General features: G+C 37.1%; 1 protein-coding gene across 1 annotated transcript in view; it reads left to right on the top strand.

The window, feature by feature from the left end:
* LOC127684876 (uncharacterized) overlaps positions 1-19,085 on the top strand; it is a 204,288-nt gene extending 185,203 nt beyond the window's left edge. The window contains 2 exon segments of the mRNA XM_052181666.1: positions 18,902-19,012; positions 19,075-19,085. Of these exon segments, the coding sequence (XP_052037626.1) occupies positions 18,902-19,012; positions 19,075-19,085 (122 nt within the window).
* Positions 19,086-21,603: the final 2,518 nt, after the last annotated feature.

Here is a 21,603-nt window from a genome sequence, read left to right as displayed (position 1 = left end):
GAAATTCTACATATCTGTAAATTGGCACTTGTATTCATTCTGTAAATGGTTCTCTGATAGAGCCACACTAATTGTATGATTTAACTATTTCCAGATACATTCCTTCAATTATGACTCCTGCCATACCTTTTTCCCTCTTCTTTTTTCTAAGTTATCTCCCTTCATCAACACCCATCTGAGTCAGCTGATTTTTATATAATAGAAACGTTCACAGGAATTACTACTTAAAACACTAATGATATTTCAGACAAGAACAAACTAAGGAAATTCGTGACCAAAAGTCTAGCTCTGCATAACTGTTATAGGGTAAAGGAGTCCTTCCTGTTGGTTTTGAGGGGTGTTCTACAAAACAGAATTCCTCTTGTACAGTTCAAACCCTAGCTGGGAAGTCATAAACAGTACAAACCTATTGATATTTTGTTTTACTGACCAGTTAAATGTAGTGATTGTCACCATCTACCTAAGTACTTCACCCCCATTCTATCATTGTGAGAATGTGCTCTATAGAAGTTGACTTATAATGTGAGTGTTAATCTTGATTGCTAACTTGGCTAGACCGAAAATTTCCTGAGATATCCATAAAGCACACATCTTGTATTGTCTTTATGATTATCTCAACACAAAGGCTTTTCTCTATAACTGGATTAATAACTTGATGAAATCTTGGGATGATGGTATTATTGGAAGATGGAGAATCAAAGATACCTGACCTACTTAGAGGGTATAGGTAATGGGCTATTTCTTTCTACTGTGCTATTTTGTTAAATAACTCTCTTACACATATTATCTGCTCCCTCTCTGTTATGCTTATTTTTAGCCATGGGTTAAACACCCAACCACAATGTTTATATCCGCAGGCATAATTCCCTGCCTAATGTGAAAGAGAAGCATTGTAGACAAAGATCACAGACTGAAATTTATGAATTATTTCTGGAAAATAAATCCTTCCAAACGGTTTTTCTGACAAGTTATTGTTTAAATCAACAAAATATCTAGTACTCATTGTATATTCTATTCTGCCTCTAAGAATGGTATGCTATTACAATTGATAGAAACTTAGATAATATACTTTAAAATTTCTGAACTCATATCAGAGTTTTTATAACCTCTCATCATGAAGAAGTCTTTAAGTAGTATGCTAATCATTACGTTGTGTGTTAAAATGGTACACAGGTACATCAACAAATGTATCCTTCCAATACCCTTGGTAATTCTACAGTCAGACAATGCAGATTTTCCTTAAAGATCCTCCCCTCCCCTAGCAATTACTTTTTGCAAATCACGGTGCCTGGGCTTCCATGTATTTCAAACAGTTCCAGAATCAGGCACATCACAAATTTAACAATTTGAAAATTCATTATTTTATATTTATAGGTACTTTTTGCCAGAATGTATGTCTATACATGTGTCTTCCTGATGCTTCAGAAACAATGGGGTATTCAATCCCTGGAATTTCAAGTACTATATTGAATAGATAGGGCGAGTTGGCAGCCTTCTCTGGTCACCAATTTTAGTGGGATTGCTTCAAGTTTCTCTCCATTTAGTTTGATGTTGAATACTGGTTTGCTCTGTATTGCTTTTACTATGTTTAGGTATGGGCCTTAAATTCTTGAGAATTTATAAGACTTTTATCATAAAGGGGTGTTAAATTGTCTAATTTCTATTTATAATGTCAAATTCTTTGACTAGTGAATTAATTCAATTAAACAAGTAATTATGTATTATTGTCTTTTTTTCTAGAGCAAAATTACAATCAAATTGTGCCTAAAGAGAAAGAAACAAATATTGTCCTGCGGTATTTCTGGCACTTCTCTGAGTCAAAGATCAGTATTTTCTTAATGGAATTCCTTCATGGATTTATTCACTGTCTGATATGAGCCACATGGTGGGGAAAATTCTCAGTTTCTTCATACCTTGCTAATTCCCCTGTCATATTTAAAAACAATAAAACTCTGCTAATATTTTAATGATATTGTGTTAGAAAAGGTAGGGAATTAACATGATAGTGAAAGAGTAATGCTCAAACCAAAATGGTATTTATTGTTCATACACTGTTTAGGAAAGTAAAGAATCTTAGGCAAACAAAAAACAAAACAAAACAAAACACAACAAAGAAAAACATCTCTTGTTTCCTTATGTTTTCTAAACTATAAATGTAATGATCTATATAAAAGATCAAGAATTGTGAAAATAAGTATACTATTCTTGTTTCAAAATGGACAGTTACTATCTCCTTAAAGTTTAAATTATTTACAGTGTTTAACTATGTTAAAATCATATAAATTTATAAAACCACCTTAAGTAGTACATCAGATTATGTCTAAATTTAGCATGCCAGAGGGGAGTTTACAATTCAACTTAAGTTTACAAATGAAAGAAGCAAAAAAAGTCAGAATTTATGTGAACTACTAACAACTGAATGATTACTGTAGTAACAGATATAAACTGATCTACAACGAGAGAAACATAGTTGTTGCTTGCTTAAATAAAAATGATTTCTGTGTGACATTTATCACCAAGTTCTGTTTGCACCATAAGAAGAAACTCTTGTAACTATGAATACCAGTAAAAGGACTTGGGTAAATTTGTGATGATAGTCCCTGAGAATTTCATAAACATTCTAAATAGAAATGTGTGAGATATCAAATCGTAGTTTTATTTCTTGTTGGTATGACAAAATATCTTGGAAAAAAAAGAAACTTAAAAAATTTTCTTCTGGCCCACAGTTCAAAACTAGAGTCCATTATGATGGAAATGTCAGAACACTAGGAAGTTGAAACAGCTGGTCTCCATATAGCCATGAGAAAGTAGAGAAATGATTACAAGTTTGTGTTTAGCTGGTTTTCTCCATTTTATACAGTGGAACTTATCCAGTGAGTGATCCTATCTATAGTAAACATGGGTCTTTTCATGTCAATATAATCCATCCCAGGCATCCCCACAGGCAAATCTCTCATAGAGTAGTGGCCATAGTAGTCTATGTGTCTCCATATCTCAGAAACTTGCCAATAGGATTGACCATCACATTATGTAATGGAAAATACCCAACATAAGGATCATTTAAAGATTGATAGAAGGCACTGAGCTGAAGCCAAGTAATAGTGAGATTCTAAGTGTCTGGTTCTTGAATATTCACAGAACTAAAAGTTCATTGTTAAAAATACTCTGGGAGCTTCCTAAGATGCTTGAATCTAGGATACAATATTATAGTTGTCTTTAAAAGCTTATTCATTATAGTTCAATTTATGGATATGTGTATCATATATTTTCAGATCAACAATATGTAAGTTGTAAATTTATATATGTGAACATATAGCATGAAGCAAATCAATAGCACTTGTCATGTATGTGAATTCACTTTCAAAGGGTAAACCAGAAGTGTCTTCCAAAAGGTAAGGCTAGGTAGTGTCACCCTCAGGAAACGCCTAGATATCTCAGGAGATCTCTGCAACTGCAACTGTGGGTATTGGTGGCACAATAGTTCCTCTGTGGAGCTGAGCACAGGGAAGTTGGAGAAACTTGGTTCAAACCACTATAGCTTTCAAGAGCGAGAGGAAGATGATGAAAACTGGGTTTGGAAGGATAGAGGGCTGCACAGCGGTAAGCTAGTAAGTGGAGTTGACAGGAGAATAGCTTTTATTGGGAAGAATACAGAGTAAGATAATTTTACTCTTGGCAACTGAGAATAGGTCTTATTATTTGGGAACTAAAATGACCTAGAATGTGTATACTCTATTCCATTGATGGTTTGTTTAAAGTCAACTTGACACAAGCTAAAGTCACAAGAGAGTATGTAATCTCAATTAAGAAAATGCCTCCAGAAGATTGGGCTATAGGCAAGCTTGTAGGCATTTCTTAATTAGTGATTGATGGAGGTTCCTGCCAATGTGGGTGGGGCAATACCTGGGCTGTTGTTCCAAGGTTCTATAAGAATGATGGCTACATATCTCAAGTGAAAGATTCATCCATGGAGTACAAGCCTGGGGAGTCTTAGGAAGGTGAGAAAATATTGCCAAGCCAACCATTAAGCAATGTTATCAAAAAAGTTCCCTTATATGAAAAGAAAATAATTGCCACTGTGCAGAGATGCCTAATAGACATAAGGCCGTTGTCCAGTTCTGATTCAGCAGTAGCATAAACATGAAGACCACAGTTTCCCCTGACCCCTTATCCTCTCCATGAATATCACTAGTAGTCACCAATAACAAGAACCCACAAAGAGATTGTACCCCAGATCTTTTTCTTGTGATCTCTTCCTCTGCACACACATTCTTTATGGATTTTAGTTTACTGAGTTTATTTCATTTTTAATTTATTAAAAATAGAGTTTTCTCACACAATATAATTTGAATACATTTTTCTCTACTCTTCTCAGTTCCTGCACACTTCCTCTAACATCTGGATCCACTGCCTTCCTGTATCTCATTATAAGAGACTTCTAGGAGATATATGCAAAACATAATAAAATAAAGTATAATAAGATAAAATCCATCATATCAGAGTTGGAAAAACAAGCCAGCAGAAAAAAAAAGATCTCTAAGAGAAGGCACCAGACTCAGAGAACCTCTCTCTCACACACTCAAGAACCCTATAAAAGTACTAAACTGAACGTTCTAGTATCTATCCAGAGGAGCTGATGCAGGGCCCTGTAGGCAATGTGATTGCTGCATCAGTTTCTCTGAGTTCATATGAACTTTGCTTAGCTGTTTTAGACAGCCTTGTTCTCCTGGTGTCTTTTGCCTCTCTGTCTCCTCATTGCTCTGCTTCTTTTTCCACAAGATTCCAGGAGTTCTTAGGGGTGGGAGTGGATTCAATAGAGACATTTCTGTTAGAGCTACATGTTCCAAAGTATCTTTATAAATTTGATGTGTAGTTGTGGGCCTCTGTATTTTTTCCCATCTTCTTCAGGAAGAAGCCTCTCTATACATGAGTACAGGAGAATATAATTAAATCATTTTATTATTGCCTGCTTTCTTTCATTCTTTCTCTTTCTTTTTTCCTTCCTTCCTTTGTTCCTTCCTTCCTTCTTCCTTTCTTCTTCTTTCTTTTTCTTTCAGTCTAGTGTTATTATGTTTTAAGATAGGTCTCTGGGATATTTAGGCTCTGTTTCTTGGTCACACAAGCAGTATCAGGTAAGAGTTCCATCTCATGGAGTGTACCTTAAGCCAAATCAGGCTTTGTTTGGTGTCTCCCACAAGTGTTGTGCCACTATTGTCCTAGCATATTTTAAAGTCATGACATATTATAAATCAAAGATTTTGTGATTAGGTTCATGTTTCTGTTTCTCTGTTGGTAGCCTGGAGAGTACCTTTTCATTGTTACAGACCCTCAAACACAGCGGTTAGGGTTTGATGCAGGCACCAGCTTGACCTCTTTCCCTGCTGCATGGATTTTGTGGGTGCTGTTTTGAGCAATGGGAAATAGCTTTCAGTTTATAAGGATTGACTTGGAAAACAGCCCAGGCTGTTGTGGATTTCCACTGGACCCTTTGGCCAACAACTCAATTGGATGAGACACAGTCATCTGTTGGTAAGAGATGGCCAGTAGGGATTCCATCTTTGCAGACTTTACTAGGATCACCTTAATATTTATAGAGATTTTCCATTGCACTAGGTTTCTATACTACCCCTCAAAAACCCTCCAATTCTAGTTCTCTCTCCCCTCATTCCTGCCCTTAATTTCTTCTACATTCCATCTCTCATTCTTATCATCCACATCAACCCATACCTCCAGCCCTGGTTTCTGTTCACCCAGTAAAAACTATATTTTCTTTCCACACATAAAAACTATTGTTTTTCTGCATCCCATGGATATCCATGTGTCCTTCCTAGTCCCTTCCTTTATGCCTAACCTCTCTAGGTCTATGGACTGTAGACTGATTATCATTTGCATAATGTTTAATATACAAATATAAATTAATACGTACCATATTTATCTTTCTAGATCATGGTTACTTCGAGGTAATTTTTTTCTTGTTCCATCCATTTGCCTGTAAATTTCATGATTGTTTTTACCAGCTGAATAATACTCTATTGTATAAATGTACCACAATTCTGCTGTTCATCCTTCAGTCGATGAAAATCTAAGTTGATTTTAACTCTGGCTATTCTAGAGCAGCAATGAGCATGTTTGAGCAAGTATTCCTGTAGTAGGATAAATTGTTCTAGTATATGCCCTAGAGTAGTATAACTGTATCTTAAGATAGATTATTTTCCATCTTTCTGAGAAACCATCATATTGATTCCCGCTGTGACTGTAGAACTTTGCACTCCAGCCAGCAATAAATGAGTGTTCTCCTTGTTCTATATCGTTGCTATAATGAGTTGTCACTTGTTTTATTGATCTTAGCCAGACAGGTATAAGATGTAATCTCGAAGTTTTGCATTTCCCTGATAGCTAAGGAGACAGTTATATCAGGCTCCTTGCAGCAAGCATTTCTTGGCATCCAACAATAGTGTTGGGGTTTGTTGACTATTTATAGGAATAATCCCCAAGTCTCTGGATGGCCTTTCCGTCAGTCTCTGCTCTACACTTTACCTCCATTATTGCTGCTGTGAGAATTTTCTTCCCTTTCTTAGAAAAACCGAAGCACCCACACTTTGGTCTTCCTTCATCTTCTTTTTTTTTTAATTTTATTCAATATATTTTTTATTTACATTTCAAATGATTTCCCCTTTTCTGGTTCCCCAATCCCCGAAAGTCACATAAGCCCCCTTCTCTCCCTCTGTTCTCCCACCCATCCCTTCCCACTTCCCTGTTCTGGTTTTGTCTTATACTGCTACACTGGATCTTTCCAGAACTAGGGGCCACTCCTCCATTCTTCTTGTACCTCATTTGAAGTGTGGATTATGTTTTGCATATTCCAGTTTTCCAAGCTAATATCCACTTATTAGTGAGTGCATACCATGATTGATCTTTTGAGACTGGGTTACCTCACTTAGTATGATGTTCTCCAGCTCCATCCATTTGCCTAAGAATTTCATGAATTCATTGTTTCTAATGGCTGAATAGTACTCCATTGTGTAGATATACCACATTTTTTGCACCCATTCTTCTGTTGAAGGATACCTGTGTTCTTTCCAGCTTCTGGCTATTATAAATAGGGCTGCTATGAACATAGTGGAACATGTATCCTTATTACATGCTGGGGAATCCTCTGGGTATATGCCCAGGAGTGGTATAGCAGGATCTTTCGGAAGTGACATGCCCAGTTTTCAGAGGAACCGCCAGACTGATTTCCAGAGTGGTTGTACTAATTTGCAACCCCACCAGCAGTGGAGGAGTGTTCCTCTTTCTCCACATCCTCGCCAATATCTGCTGTCTCCTGAGTTTTTAATCTTAGCCATTCTGACTGGTGTAAGGTGAAATCTCAGGGTTGTTTTGATTTGCATTTCCCTGATAACTAGTGGAGTTGAGCATGTTTTAAGATGTTTCTCCACCATCCGAAGTTCTTCAGGTGAGAATTCTTTGTTTAATTCTGTACCCCATTTTTTAATAGGGTTATTTGATTTTCTGGGGTCTAACTTCTTGAGTTCTTTGTATATATTGGATATTAGCCCTCTATCTGATGTAGGGTTGGTGAAGATCTTTTCCCAATTTGTTGGTTGCCGATTTGTCCTTTTGATGGTGTCCTTTGCTTTACAGAAACTTTGTAATTTAATGAGGTCCCATTTGTCAATTCTTGATCTTAGAGCATAAGCTATTGGTGTTCTGTTCAGGAACTTTCCCCCTGTACCGATGTCCTCAAGGGTCTTCCCCAGTTTCTTTTCTATTAGCTTCAGAGTGTCTGGCTTTATATGGAGGTCCTTGATCCATTTGGATTTGAGCTTAGTACAAGGAGACAAGGATGGATCAATTCGCATTCTTCTGCATGCTGACCTCCAGTTGAACCAGCACCATTTGTTGAAAAGGCTATCTTTTTTCCATTGGATGTTTTCAGCCCCTTTGTCGAGGATCAAGTGGCCATAGGTGTGTGGGTTCATTTCTGGATCTTCAATCCTGTTCCATTGATCCGCCTGCCTGTCACCGTATCAATACCATGCAGTTTTTAACACTATTACTTGGTAGTATTGCTTGAGGTCAGGGATACTAATTCCCCCAGAATTTCTTTTGTTGTTGAGAATAGTTTTAGTTATCCTGGATTTTTTGTTATTCCAGATGAATTTGATAATTGCTCTTTCTAATTCTATGAAGAATTGAGTTGGGATTTTGATGGGTATTGTGTGGAATATGTATATTGCTTTTGGCAAAATGGCCATTTTAACTATATTAATCCTGCCGATCCATGAGCATAAGAGGTTTTTCCATTTTTTGAGGTCTTCCTCTATTTCCTTATTCAGAGTCTTGAAGTTCTTGTCATATAGATCTTTCACATGTTTGGTAAGAGTCACCCCAAGGCATTTTATACTGTTTGTGGCTATTATGAAGGGTGTCATTTCCCTAATTTCTTTCTCAGCCTGCTTATCCTTTGAGTATAGGAAGGCTACTGATTTGCTTGAGCTGATTTTATAACCTGCCACTTTGCTGAAGTTGTTTATCAGCTGTAGGAGTTCTCTCGTGGAGTTTTTTGGGTCACTTAGGTAGACTATCATATCATCTGCAAATAATGATTGTTTGACTTCTTCCTTTCCAATTTGTATCCCTTCGACCTCCTTATGTTGTCTAATTGCCCGAGCTAGTACCTCAAGTACAATATTGAAAAGATAAGGAGAAAGTGGGCAGCCCTGTCTAGTCCCTGATTTTAGTGGGATTGCTTCAAGTTTCTCTCCATTTTGTTTGATGTTGGCTACCAGTTTGCTGTATATTGCTTTTATTATGTTTAGATATGGACCTTGAATTCCTGTTCTTTCTAAGACTTTAAGCATGAAAGGATGCTGAATTTTGTCAAATGCTTTTTCAGCATCCAATGAAATGACCATGTGGTTTTTTTCTTTGAGTTTGTTTATATAATGGATTACATTGGTGGATTTCCGTATATTGAACCAACCCTGCATCCCTGGAATAAAGCCTACTTGATCATGGTGGATGATCATTTTTATGTGTTCTTGGATTCGGTTGGCAAGAATTTTATTGAGTATTTTTGCATCGATGTTCATAAGGGAAATTGGTCTGAAGTTCTCTTTCTTTGTTGGATCTTTGTGTGGTTTTGGTATCGGTGTAATTGTGGCTTCATAGAAAGAATTGGGTAGTGTTCCTTCTGTTTCTATTTTGTGGAATAGTTTCAAGAGTATTGGTGTTAGGTCTTCTTTGAAGATCTGATAGAATTCTGCACTGAAGCCATCTGGTCCTGGGCTTTTTTTGGTTGGAAGGCTTTCTATGACCCCTTCTATTTCTTTAGGGGTTATGGGACTGTTTAGATTATCTATTTGGTCCTGATTTAATTGTGGTATTTGGTATCTGTCTAGGAAATTGTCCATTTCCTCCAGATTCTCCAGTTATGTTGAGTATAGGCTTTTGTAGTAGGATCTGATGATTTTTTAATTTCCTCAGTTTCTGTTGTTATATCCCCCTTTTCATTTCTAATTTTGTTAATTTGGATACTTTCTCTCTGCCCTTTTGTCAGTCTGGCTAAGGGTCTATCTATCTTGTTGATTTTCTCAAAAAAACAGCTTCTGGATTCATTGATTCTTTGTATGGTTCTCTTTGTTTCCATTTGACTGATTTCAGCCCTGAGTTTGATGATTTCCTGTCTTCTACTCCTCTTGGGTGAATTGGCTTCTTTTTGTTCCAGGGCTTTTAGGTGTTTCCTTAAGCTGCTAACTTATACACTCTCCATTTTCTCTTTGGAGGCACTCAGGGCTATGAGCTTTCCTCTTAGCACTGCTTTCATTGTGTCCCAAAGATTTGGGTATGTTGTGCCTTCATTTTCATTAAATTCTAAAAAGTCTCTGGTTTCTTTCTTTATTTCTTCTTTGGCCAAGGTGTTATTGAGTAGATTATTGTTCAGCCTCCATGTGTATGTGGGCCTTCTGTTGTTTTTGTAGCCATTGAAGACCACTCTTACTCCATAGTGATCCGACAGAAGGCATGGAATTAGTTCGATCTTTTTATATTTGTTGAGGACTGTCTGGTCGATTTTGGAGAAGATACCATAAGGGAAATTGGTCTGAAGTTCTCTTTCTTTGTTGGATCTTTGTGTGGTTTTGGTATCGGTGTAATTGTGGCTTCATAGAAAGAATTGGGTAGTGTTCCTTCTGTTTCTATTTTGCTGAGAAAAAGGTATATTCTTTTGTTTTAGGGTGGAATGCTCTATAAATATCAGTCAAATCCAATTGGTCAAAAGCTTCAATTAGTTTTATTGTGTCCCTGTTTAGTTTCTGTTTTCCTGATCAGTCCATTGAGGAGAGTGGAGTGTTGAAGTCACCCACAATAATTGTGTTGGGTGAAATGTGTGCTTTGAGCTTTAGTAAAGTTTCTTTTATGAATGAGGGTGCCCTTGCATTTGGCGCATAGATGTTCAGAATTGAAAGTTCTTCTTGGCGGATTTTTCCTTTGACCAGCAAGAAGTGCCCTTCTGTATCTCTTTTGATGACTTTAGGTTGAAAATCAATTTTATCTGATATTAGAATGGCTACTCCGGCTTGTTTCCAGAGACCATTGGCTTGTAAAATTGTCTTCCAGCCTTTTACTCTAAGGTGGTTTTTGTCTTTGACAATGAGGTGTGTTTCCTGTATGCAGCAAAATGTAGGGTCTTGTTTCCTTATCCAGTCTGTTAGTCTATGTCTTTTTATTGGGGAGTTGAGGCCATTGACGTTAAGAGATATTAAGGAGTAGTGATTATTACTTCCTGTCATTTTCCATGTTATTTTTATATTTGAGTGGTTATCTTTTGGGTTTGATGAAAGAAGGTAACTATCTTACTTTTTCCAGGGTGTCGTTTCCCTCCTTAGATTGGAGCTTTCCTCCTATTATTCTTTGTAGAGCTGGGTTTGTAGAAAGATATTGTGTAAATTTGGTTTTGTCATGGAATATCTTTGTTTCTCCATCTATTGTGATTGAGAGTTTTGCTGGGTAGAGTAGTCTTGGCTGACATTTGTGTTCTCTTAGAGTCTGCATGAAATCTGCCCAGGATCTTCTAGCTTTCATGGTCTCTGGTGAGAAGTCTGGTGTGATTCTGATAGGTCCTCCTTTATATGTTACTTTGCCTGTCTCTCTTACTGCCTTTAATATTCTTTCTTTGTTTAGTACATTTGGTGTTTTGATTATTATGTGACGGGAAGTATCTCTGCTTAGGTCCAGTCTGTTTGGAGTTCTGTAGGCTTCTTGTATATTCATGGGCATCTCTCTCTTTAAGTTGGGAAAGTTTTCTTCCATAATTTTGTTGAAGATATTTGCTGGCCCTTTAAGGTATAAATCTTCACTCTCATCTATACCTACAATCCTTAGGTTTGGTCTTCTCATTGTGTCCTGGATTTCCTGGATGTTCTGGGATACAAGCTTTTTGCATTTTGCATTTTCTTTGACTGTTGAGTCAATGGTTTCTATGGTATCTTCAGCATCTGAGATTCTTTCTTCCATCTCTTGTATTCTGTTGTTGATATTTGCATCTATGGCCCCTGATTTCTTCTCAAGGTTTTCTATCTCCAAAGTTGTCTCCCTTTGTGATTCCTTAGTTGTTTCTACTTCTGATTTTAGATCCTGGATGGTTTTGCTTAGCTCCTTCACTTGCTTGTTTGTGTTTTCCTGTAATTCTTTAAGAGACTTTTGTGTTTCCTCTTTCATGAGTTCTGCTGTTTGACTCACTTTCTCCTGCATTTCTTTAAGTTTTGTGTGTGTGTGTGTGTGTGTGTGTGTGTGTGTTTCTTCTTTATTGGCTTCTATCTCTTGAGCCTTATTCTCCTGAATTTCTTTAAGTGATTTTTGTGTTTCCATTAATCAGGTTTCTAGTTTATTCATGTTCCCCTGTATTTCTTTAAGAGATTCATTTATGTCCTTTTTGTGTTCTTCTAGCAGCATCATGAACAGTGATTTTAAATCCAAATCTTGTTTTTCTGGTGTTTTTGCATAATCAGGGCTTGCTGATGTTGGAGAGCTTGGTTCAGATGCTGCTATATTGCCTAGGTTTCTGTAAGTAGCGTTCCTGCGTTTGCCCTTTGACATCTTGCTATTTCTGGTGTTAGTTGGTCTTGTCTCTGGCTGGTATTTGTGCCTCCTGTGAGGCTATATGGCTATTTCTGCAACACTAGATGGCTGGGTTTCCCCTGTTACAGATTGCTAATGCTCTGCCCTCCTCTTGGGTGTCCCTGCAGTCCTAGCGTGCCTTGCCCCAGGTTGTCTGGCAGCCTATCTCCCAACTAAGTTGGTGCACACAAGGCTAGCCTAGCTGCTGAGGCCTTGAGTCTAGGCAAAAGCCTGGCAGGCTAAGGCCCAAGCAAAGTTCCCCTTGGGCTATGAGTGTTAATTGATTCTGTCAGGTGGCCAGGATGGCAGCATGCGTACGCTCCCTGAAAGTGTCCAGAGAGTCTGCTGGGCTAACAACCTCCTGGCTGGGTTGGCATACAGATGGCCCACAGAGCAGCCCAGGGCCTGGGGGTCAGTCCAAGGCCTGTCCATCTTAGACCCCCTGCTATGTTAGCTTCGGGCTATGACTCTTGGCTGACTTTGCCTGCTAGGACTCTCTGGTGTCCTGTCAAAATGGCAGAGTGTGCGCCAGCCAGGCAATCAACCTCCTGGCCTGGTTTGCACACCAATGACCACCTGAACAGCCCAGGGCCTGGGTCCAGGCCAACGCCTGTCGGGCTTAGACCCCTGCGATGTTGGCCTTGGGTTATATTTGCATACCTCAGTCTGTCTGATCACTCTGGTGCCCGAGATCCAAGATGGCAGAGAGACTCTTGTAACTGACTGGTGGGAGGCAGAGTTCTGAGGTGGCTTCTTGGTTCCACTGCTGATGGCCCTTCTGCTGGACCAGCTGCCGCTGCTGCTGCTGCTGCCGCTTCTACTGCTGCCGCCGCCACTGCTGCTCGGTCTTCCTTCTTTTTCAGCTTCATGTGGTCTATGAATTGTATCTTTTTTATTCTGAGATTTTGATTTATCCGTAAGTGATATCATACTTACTGATACAAGAACAGATCATGTGTGTTCTTTTGTGATTGGGTGACGTCACTCAGGATGATATTTTCTAGTTCTATCCATTTGCTTTGAATTTCATGAATTCCTTTTTTTTAATAGCTGAGTAGTACTCCATTGTGTAAATATACTACAGTTTCCGGATTCATTCCTCTATTGAAGGATCTCTGGATTCTTTCCAGGTTGTGACTATTATAAATAAGGCTGCTATGAACAACGTGGAACATGTGTCCTTATTATATGTTGGAACATCTTCTGGGTATTTGCCCAGGAGTGGTATAGCTGGGTGCTAAGGTAGTACAAAGTCTAATTTTCTAAGGAACTGCAAAACTGATTTCCAAAGTGGTTGTACCATCTCGCAATCCCACCAGCAATGGAGGAGTGTTTCTCTTTCTCCACATCCTTGCCATCATCTGCTGTCACCTGATTTTTTTATTTTAGCCATTGTGACTGGTGTGAGGAATTGTTTTGATTTGCATTTCCCTGATAACTGGATGTTGAACATTTCTTTAGGTGCTTCACAACCATTCCAGTTTCCTCAGTTGAGAATTCTCTGTTTAGCTCTGTACCCCATTTTTAATAGGGTTATTTGTTTCTCTGGAGTCTAACTTCCTGAGTTCTTTATATACATTGGATACTAGGCCTCTGTCAGATGTAGGATTGGTAAAGATCTTTTCCCAATCTGTTGGTTGCCATTTTGTCTTATTGACAGAGTCATTTGCCTTACAGAAGCACTGCAATTTTATGAAGTCCCATGTGTCAATTCTTGTTCTTAGAGCATAAGCTATTGGTGTTTTCCCCTGTGCTCATGTGTTCAAGGCTCTTCCCAACTTTCTTCTCTATAAGTTTCAGAGTATATGGTTTTATGTGGAGGTCCTTGATCCACTTGGACTTGCACTTGGGATAAGAATGGGTTGTTTTGCATTTTTCTACATGTTGACCACCAGTTGATTCAGCAACATTTATTAAATATGCTGTCTTTTGTTCCACTGGATGGTCTTAGCTCCTTTATCAAATATCAAATGACCATAGGTATGTGGGTTCATTTCTGGGTCTTCAATTCTATTTTATTGATGTTCCTGCCTGTCTCTGTACCGATACCATACAGTTTTTATCACTCTTGTTCTGTAGTAGAGCTTGATGTCAGGGATGGTGATTCCCCGAGAAGTACTTCTGTTGCTGAGAATAGTTTTCACTATCCTGTTTGTTGTTGTTGTTGTTGTTGTTCCAAATGAATTTGCAGATTGCTCTTTCTAGCTCTATTAAGAATTGATTTGGAATTTTCATGGGGAATGCATTGAATCTGTAGATTGCTTTTGGCAAGATGACCATCTTTATTATATTAATCCTGCTAATTCATGAGAGATCTTTCCAACTTCTGAGATCTTCTTTGATTTCTTTCTTCAGAGTCTTGAAGTTGTTGTCATACAGATCTTTCACTTGCTTGGTTAGAGTCACACCAAGGTATGTAATAATATTTGTGATTGTTATGAAAGGGTATCATTTCCCTAATTTCTTTCTCAGCTTGTTTATCCTTTGAGTATAGGAAGGCTACTGATTTGTTTGAGTTAATTTTATATCCAGCCACTTTGCTGAAGTTGTTTATCAGGATTAGGAGTTCTCTGGTGGAATTTTGGTGGTCATTTATGTAAATGATCATATCATCTGCAAATATTGATATTTTGACTTCTTCCTTACCAATATATATGCATTTGACCTCCTTTTGTTGTCTAATTGCTCTAGCTAGAACTTCAAGTACTATATTGAATAGATAGGGAGAGAGTAGACAGCCTTATCTGGCCCCCGATTTGGGTGGGATTACTTCAAGTTTCTCTCCATTTAGTTTGGTGTTGGCTACTGGTTTGCTGTATATTGCTTTTACTATATTTAGGTATGGGCCTCAAATTCCTGACCTTTCCAAGACTTTAAACATGAAGGGATGCGGAATATTGTCAAATGCTTTTTCAACATCTAGTGAAATTATAATGTGGCTTTTTTTCTTTGAGTTTGTTTATGTAGTGGATTACATTGATGGATTTTCATATTTTGAACCATCCACGCATCCCTGGCCTGAAGTCCACTTGATCATGGTGAATGATCGTTTTGATATATTCTTGGATTCAGTTGGCAAGAATTTTATTGAGTATTTTTGCATCAATGTTCATAAGGGAAAATGTTCTGGAGTTCTCTTTGTTTGGTCTTTTTTCGGCTTAGATATAAGCATTATTGTGGCTTCATATAATTAATTGTGTAGTGTTCCTTGTGTTTCTATTTGGTGGAATAGTTTGAAGAGTTAATGACTACTTCTATTTCCTTAGGGGTTATGGGACTATTTAGATGTTTTTTTCTGATCCGGTTTTAACTTTGGCACCTGGTATGTATCTAGAAAATTGTCCATTTGGTCCAGATTTTCCAATTTTGTTGAGTATAAGCTTTTGTAGTAGGATCTGATGATTTTTTTTAATTTCCTCAGTTTCCACTGTTATGTCTCCCTTTTCATTTCTGATTTTATTAATTAGGGTACAGTCTTTGTTCCCTCTGGTTTGCATGGCTAAGGGTTTATCTATATTGTTGATTTTCTCAAAGAACCAGCTCCTGGTTTTGTTGATTCTTTGTACAGTTCTTTTTGTTTCTATTTGGATGATTTCAGCCCTAATTGTGATGATTTGCTGCTGTCTACTCCTCTTGGGTATATTTTTAGCTTCTTTTTGTTCTGGAGCTTTCAGATATGCTTTAAAGCTGCTAATGTATCCTATCTCCAGCTTCTTTTTGGAGGAACTTAGAGCTTTGAGTTTTTCTTAGGACTGCTTTCAATGTGTCCCATATATTATGGTATGATGTGTCTTCAGTTTCATTAAATTCTAAAACATCTTTTAATTTCTTTCTTTATGTCTTTCTTGACCAAGTTTTCATTGAGTAGAGCATTGTTCAGATTCCGTGTGTGTTTTTTTTGTTGTTGTTTTTGTTTTTTGTTTGTTTTTAGACCAAGCTTAGACTGTGATGATCTGATAGAGAGCATCAAATTATTTCAATATTCTTGTACATGTTGAGGCCTGTTTTGTGATCAATTATATGGTCAGTTTTTGAGAAAGTACCATGAGGTGTTGATAAGAAGGTATATTCTTTTGCTTTAGGATGAAATGTTCTATAAATATCTGTTAAACCCATTTGGTTCATAACTTCTGTTAGTTTCACCACATCTCTGTTTAGTTTCTGTTTCCATGATTAGTCCATTGCTAAGAGTGGAGTATTGAAGTCTCTCACTATTATTGTGTGGGGTTCGATATGTGCTTTGAGCTTTAGTAAAGTTTCTTTTATGAATGTGGGTGCCCTTGCTTTTGGAGCATAGATGTTCAGAATTGAGAGTTCACCTTGATAGATTTTTCCTTTGACCAGTACCAAATGTTCTTCCTTATTTTTTGACAACTTTTGGTTGAAAATAAATTTTATCCATTATATGTATGTCTATTCCAGCTTATTTTGGGAACATTTTCTTTGAAAATTGTTTTCCAACCTTTGACACTGAGGTAGTGACTGTCTTTGTCACTGAGGTCGGTTTCTTGTATGCAGCAAAGTTTTGGGTCCTATTTATGTATCCAGCCTGTAATCTATGTCTTTTTATTGGAGACTTGAGTCCATTGTTGTTAAGAGATAGTAAAGAAAAGTGATTATTACTTCCTTCTATTTTTGTTGTTAAAGGTAGAATTATGTCTGTGTGGCTATCTTCTTTTGGGTTTGTTGAAACATTATCTTCATGCATTTTCTAGGGTGTTGTTTCCCTCCTTGTGTTGATATTTTCTACCTATTATGGTTTCTACCTGTGAGATGGATATTCTAACAATGGCTGCCAGCATACTGGTGACAACCTGGCAATGTTTACACTACATGCCTGGATGTGCCTGCAAGTCCTTGAAGTGCCCATATGGTGCTGAACCCTGCAAGTATGGGTGAAGAGATGTTGATCTTCAGGATACAATGGGTCCAAAAGTATGTGATATCAGGGAAGCATGGCAACATTAGCAATAGTATCAACGAGGATATGTGCTCATACCAAGAAGAAGCAATGGTGGGCATGCAAAGCAAAATTGCCTTTCCCTCACATTTTATTCATTGTTTATTCACCAAAACAGTATAGGTTATTGTAATTGCTCATAGTTACCCACAAGAGCTAGATGGTAAGACCTCACTAGTGAAGACAACAGGGACTTTCAATATAGAACACAGAAATCAAGCTGGAACTAAGCTGAAATATTCTTCCTTGTGGTCCTGGTAATTATATTTTTAGAAGGTACTATAAAAGCTCTTAGGGTATAAAGTCACCAATGTTCTTGCTCAAATGTGACCCTATGTGCTATAATTTTCACATGCCAGTCAAGTACACTTTGGTGCAATAAGGACAGGATTACTATGTAGGCAAGTCGTTCACTTGATTGGATCTGAGGCCTTCTCCATGACAATGATCACAAGCCTGGTACTGTCAACCAGTTCAAAACCCCGTTGCTGGGAAGGTCACAGACCCTAGTGGAAAATGTACTATCATGTTTTGTTTAAAAGATTTGTAGCCACACTCACTCTTAAACATTTATTCATATACTCAAGACAGTGCTGCCTCCTCCCTGGGTCAGAGGGCACAGTAGTTGATGTAGATACTTTCAGCTGACCAATGGGATAAGAATAAGTGACTGTTACATATTCAGTGCTAAATGATGAAACATCTAACACACACACACACACACACACACACATACACACACACACACACACATACACACACACACACACACATACACACACACACATACACACACACACATACACACACACACATACACACACACACTCATACACACACACACACACACACACACACACATACACACACACACACACACTACCTCTTAAGGCCCAGGGAACATGAAATGCAATCAAAACAGATGTGTCTTTTTATATAGCACAGGTTCCATTAAGTAAAATGTCTAGAGCAGTACAAGCTAGTTACATGGTATTTTCCTTTTTAATAAAATCTGCTCTGATTTCCACATTATCTATATTAGTTTTCAATGTCTCCCACAGTGAGTCAGAGTTGTCATTCAAAAATCAGCAAGGCTAAATGCTAAAACAGCAAATCCAATTTAAGATTAACTTCCAATTAAGTAATCCTTGTGACAAAATGCCCAGTGGATACACATAAATTACTTGAATGGTCTTACTGCTGACCTGATCTGTTCTTTTCAGAAATGTGAATGAAAGATTCCAGAGCCAACTTGATGAAAGCATCTAGAGTAATTTGTGGAGTTACACACCCACAACTCCAGAATTCTGTTGGCAGAGGCTGATGATTGCCAAAAGTTTGATACCAGTCTGCTATATATACTGAGAGTTGAGCTAGCCTGAATTTCAAATAGAGACCCTGTCTCGAAGAACAGAACAACACAGATGCTGCATTTCTTCCTGCCGCTCTGTAGATTGCTCCGCTTAGCCCATTTTATTTTCACTCTAGCCTCTCTTGAGAGGGATTGAGTGCTGCTATCTTTTAAAAGCACAAGATGTAATGAAGGAAAGCAATTCTAAAAGCCATCCATCCTGTGGAAGTTACTTGCATAGGAAAGGCACAAGCATAAATGCCTTTGTCAGCTGTATAGGTTTTATTTCTCTTAGATTTCCAAATAAACATAGCTGCAAGAAAATCGAGTGCCTTGGCTAGAATGGTGATTTTTTTCAGTCTTTCCACTCATTTTAAAGACTGAAATATTGTGGTCTTGCTTTGTATAGCTCCTTGAAATTTCTACAATGTCATCTGGAAATTTTGAGCTGCTTAATCTTTCTCCCAAAGTCTTCCGACGTGAGCGAATTTCCATCACTGATTTTAGTTTAACCAGCCGGACAGAGCTCTCTAGTGACTCGGGTCAGTGGGAGCTCCAGCACTCTGCTTTTGACACAGCAAGTAAGTCAAACTTGAGATTGCTGTATTTGACATGTTAAGTTATCCCTGTACTTGCTTAATAGAAAATGTGTAATACGTAACTGTTGATGTCATCTAAATTGTAGTCATGCAACTAATGCCTAATTTAGTTTCTTCTATTTCTTTTTTCTGCATAGAATAAGAGCAGATTTTACAAAGGATAGAAGGATGTGTATGGAGACCTGCTTAAGAGTGCACTTAGAAAAAATTAAACAGGATATATAATCTTTGCTCTCTGGATACTCTGGCATATAAATTCTTAATTCTCTCTGATAGAATCAAGGATTTATACTTAAGCTGAAAACCTTGAGAAACAGCATCTTTCATGCAATTCTTTAATCTCTGGATCAGTTCACAATTACATAAAGGATGTTGTATTCTATACTCTCTTTAAGAATGGATGACTACTCATGTAGGTTTTGATTTATTATATAGAATAAGTGCATCGAGATTGACAGAAGCCAGAAAGGAAAATAAACCAAGGACATGCGGAATTGTTTACACAGAAGCTCACAGGTTTTTATTTTTTTTAACCTTGGTCCAACATTTTGAGAGAATTTTGCCCATACAGTCTGTATTCTAAATGTTTGAGACTCTAATATAATTATATCATTATCCAATCCTTTGATTCTATCCAAACCTTCTCATAGGCCCTCTCTACTCTCCTTCAAAATCATGACCTCTCTTGTCACTGTTATTGCATCTTGATTATCTAGCACCAAACGGTCCACCCTGAAAATATGTATGTATGTATGTATGTATGTATGTATGTATGTATGTATGAAGAGGACTGCAACCCCATTAGAAGAATAATATCAATTAACTGGACTACCCAGAGATCCAAGGAACTAAGCCACCATCCGAAGAGGATACATTGAAGGAGCCATCACTCCAGATACATATGTAGCAGAGGATAGCCATCAATGGGAAGGGAGTCCCTTGGTTATGTGGAGGCTTGATGCCCCAGCTTAGGGGATGCTAGAGGAGTGAGGCGAGAGTGGGTGGGTAGAGGAGCACCCTCATAGAAGCAGAAAGGAGGAAGGATGGGATAGGCAGTTTGTGGAGATGTAACTGAAAAGGGGCATATCATTTGAAATATAAATGAATAAAATTATTAATAAAAATAGACAAATACAAATAAATAAAAACAATACTTTTTTCTCCCATAAAACTAATCATCTTTAATGTTTTGAATTAGTTTATTATTCATCTATCATTCATCATTTTTTCTTGAAGATAGTGATATCTATAAGTTACATGGTTTTTCAATTGCTGGCTACTATAGAAATGGAAAAATTTCTCAGACTGTGAGCGTAACTGGGCATAGTTTTAAGGAATGTCCACTTCTCTTTTTTTTTCAGCGCTCCTGAAGTACTTACACTGACCCAATGCTTGAAATTTAAACCTTTACTAGATCCTTGATGTTTCTGATTAGTAAATATCAGAGACTTCGGTTTATCTTTTTATTATTATTATTATTATTATCATCATCATCATCATCATCATCATCATCATCATTATTAGCAATTGCTATTAATAGCTATTACTTTCCTTTACAACATATATATATATATATATATATATATATATATATATATATATATATATATCACACTTACAGAATGACACTATAACTATAAAATATGGGTATGCATCTTATATTGAGACAACATGATGACAACAGATATCAAAATTATAGTAACTGAGTTGATATTTAGACACAATATATATATATATAATATATATAGATATTTATATAAATGGTCCACATTAGAAATAGTAACATTCAGATATATTTCAAGGAATTAAGCATAATTTAGTCTTTCATTTACTTTTTGGCTTCTGAAAGAGATGTGTTCCAGGGCTAGTAATTTAACATGCAGTGTGAAAAAGTACAATTTTAAGCAGGGTGTGCATAATATACATCACTTAGCTGGTATTTGTTTTATAAAAATTAAATGGTTGAAAGTTTTTGAATCCCTATAGCTTGCTCATTCTCCCAGCACCTTTAAGGAAGATGAGGGAGAATCACAGAAAATTTGAAGTCATCCTAAGCTACTTAGTAAAATTCAGTTTCACAATGGATTTTCTGTCAGGGACATTTTACCCTATCCCTGTGGTTTTCTAGCAGATTAAAGTATACTTAAGAAAGAAATCATTAAGCATCACTGATTCCTGTTAATTTCATTAACTTAAACTAGAATTCCATGCATGTACAATAACAGAACTTTAGTACATAGGCTATTTCCCAAAATTATTCAAGAAGAACTTTAGTTATATGACTTACAAATACATTTGTGACTTTGAAGAAGTAGCATAGATATTTTAAAGGTCAGAAGTTTTCTGTGGTTACCACGGGATGTCTATTACATTATTCAAGGCTGTGATCATCCAGCTTAGTGATTTTCCTTATCTATGGAATGTCTAGATTAAGTTAATTTCAAAATCTCCTAAGCCTGGATAAAAGTTTTACCATCATAATACTGATGAATATCATTAATTAAAATGCAAACATAAAGATGTGTATCAAAGACCTTTGTTTACCGTATGAAAATGAAATGTAAAATGTATTC

The sequence above is a fragment of the Apodemus sylvaticus genome, chromosome 5, assembly GCF_947179515.1.
Source record: "Apodemus sylvaticus chromosome 5, mApoSyl1.1, whole genome shotgun sequence".
NCBI lineage: Eukaryota > Metazoa > Chordata > Mammalia > Rodentia > Muridae > Apodemus > Apodemus sylvaticus.
This window is presented reverse-complemented; position numbering and strand designations above follow the sequence as displayed.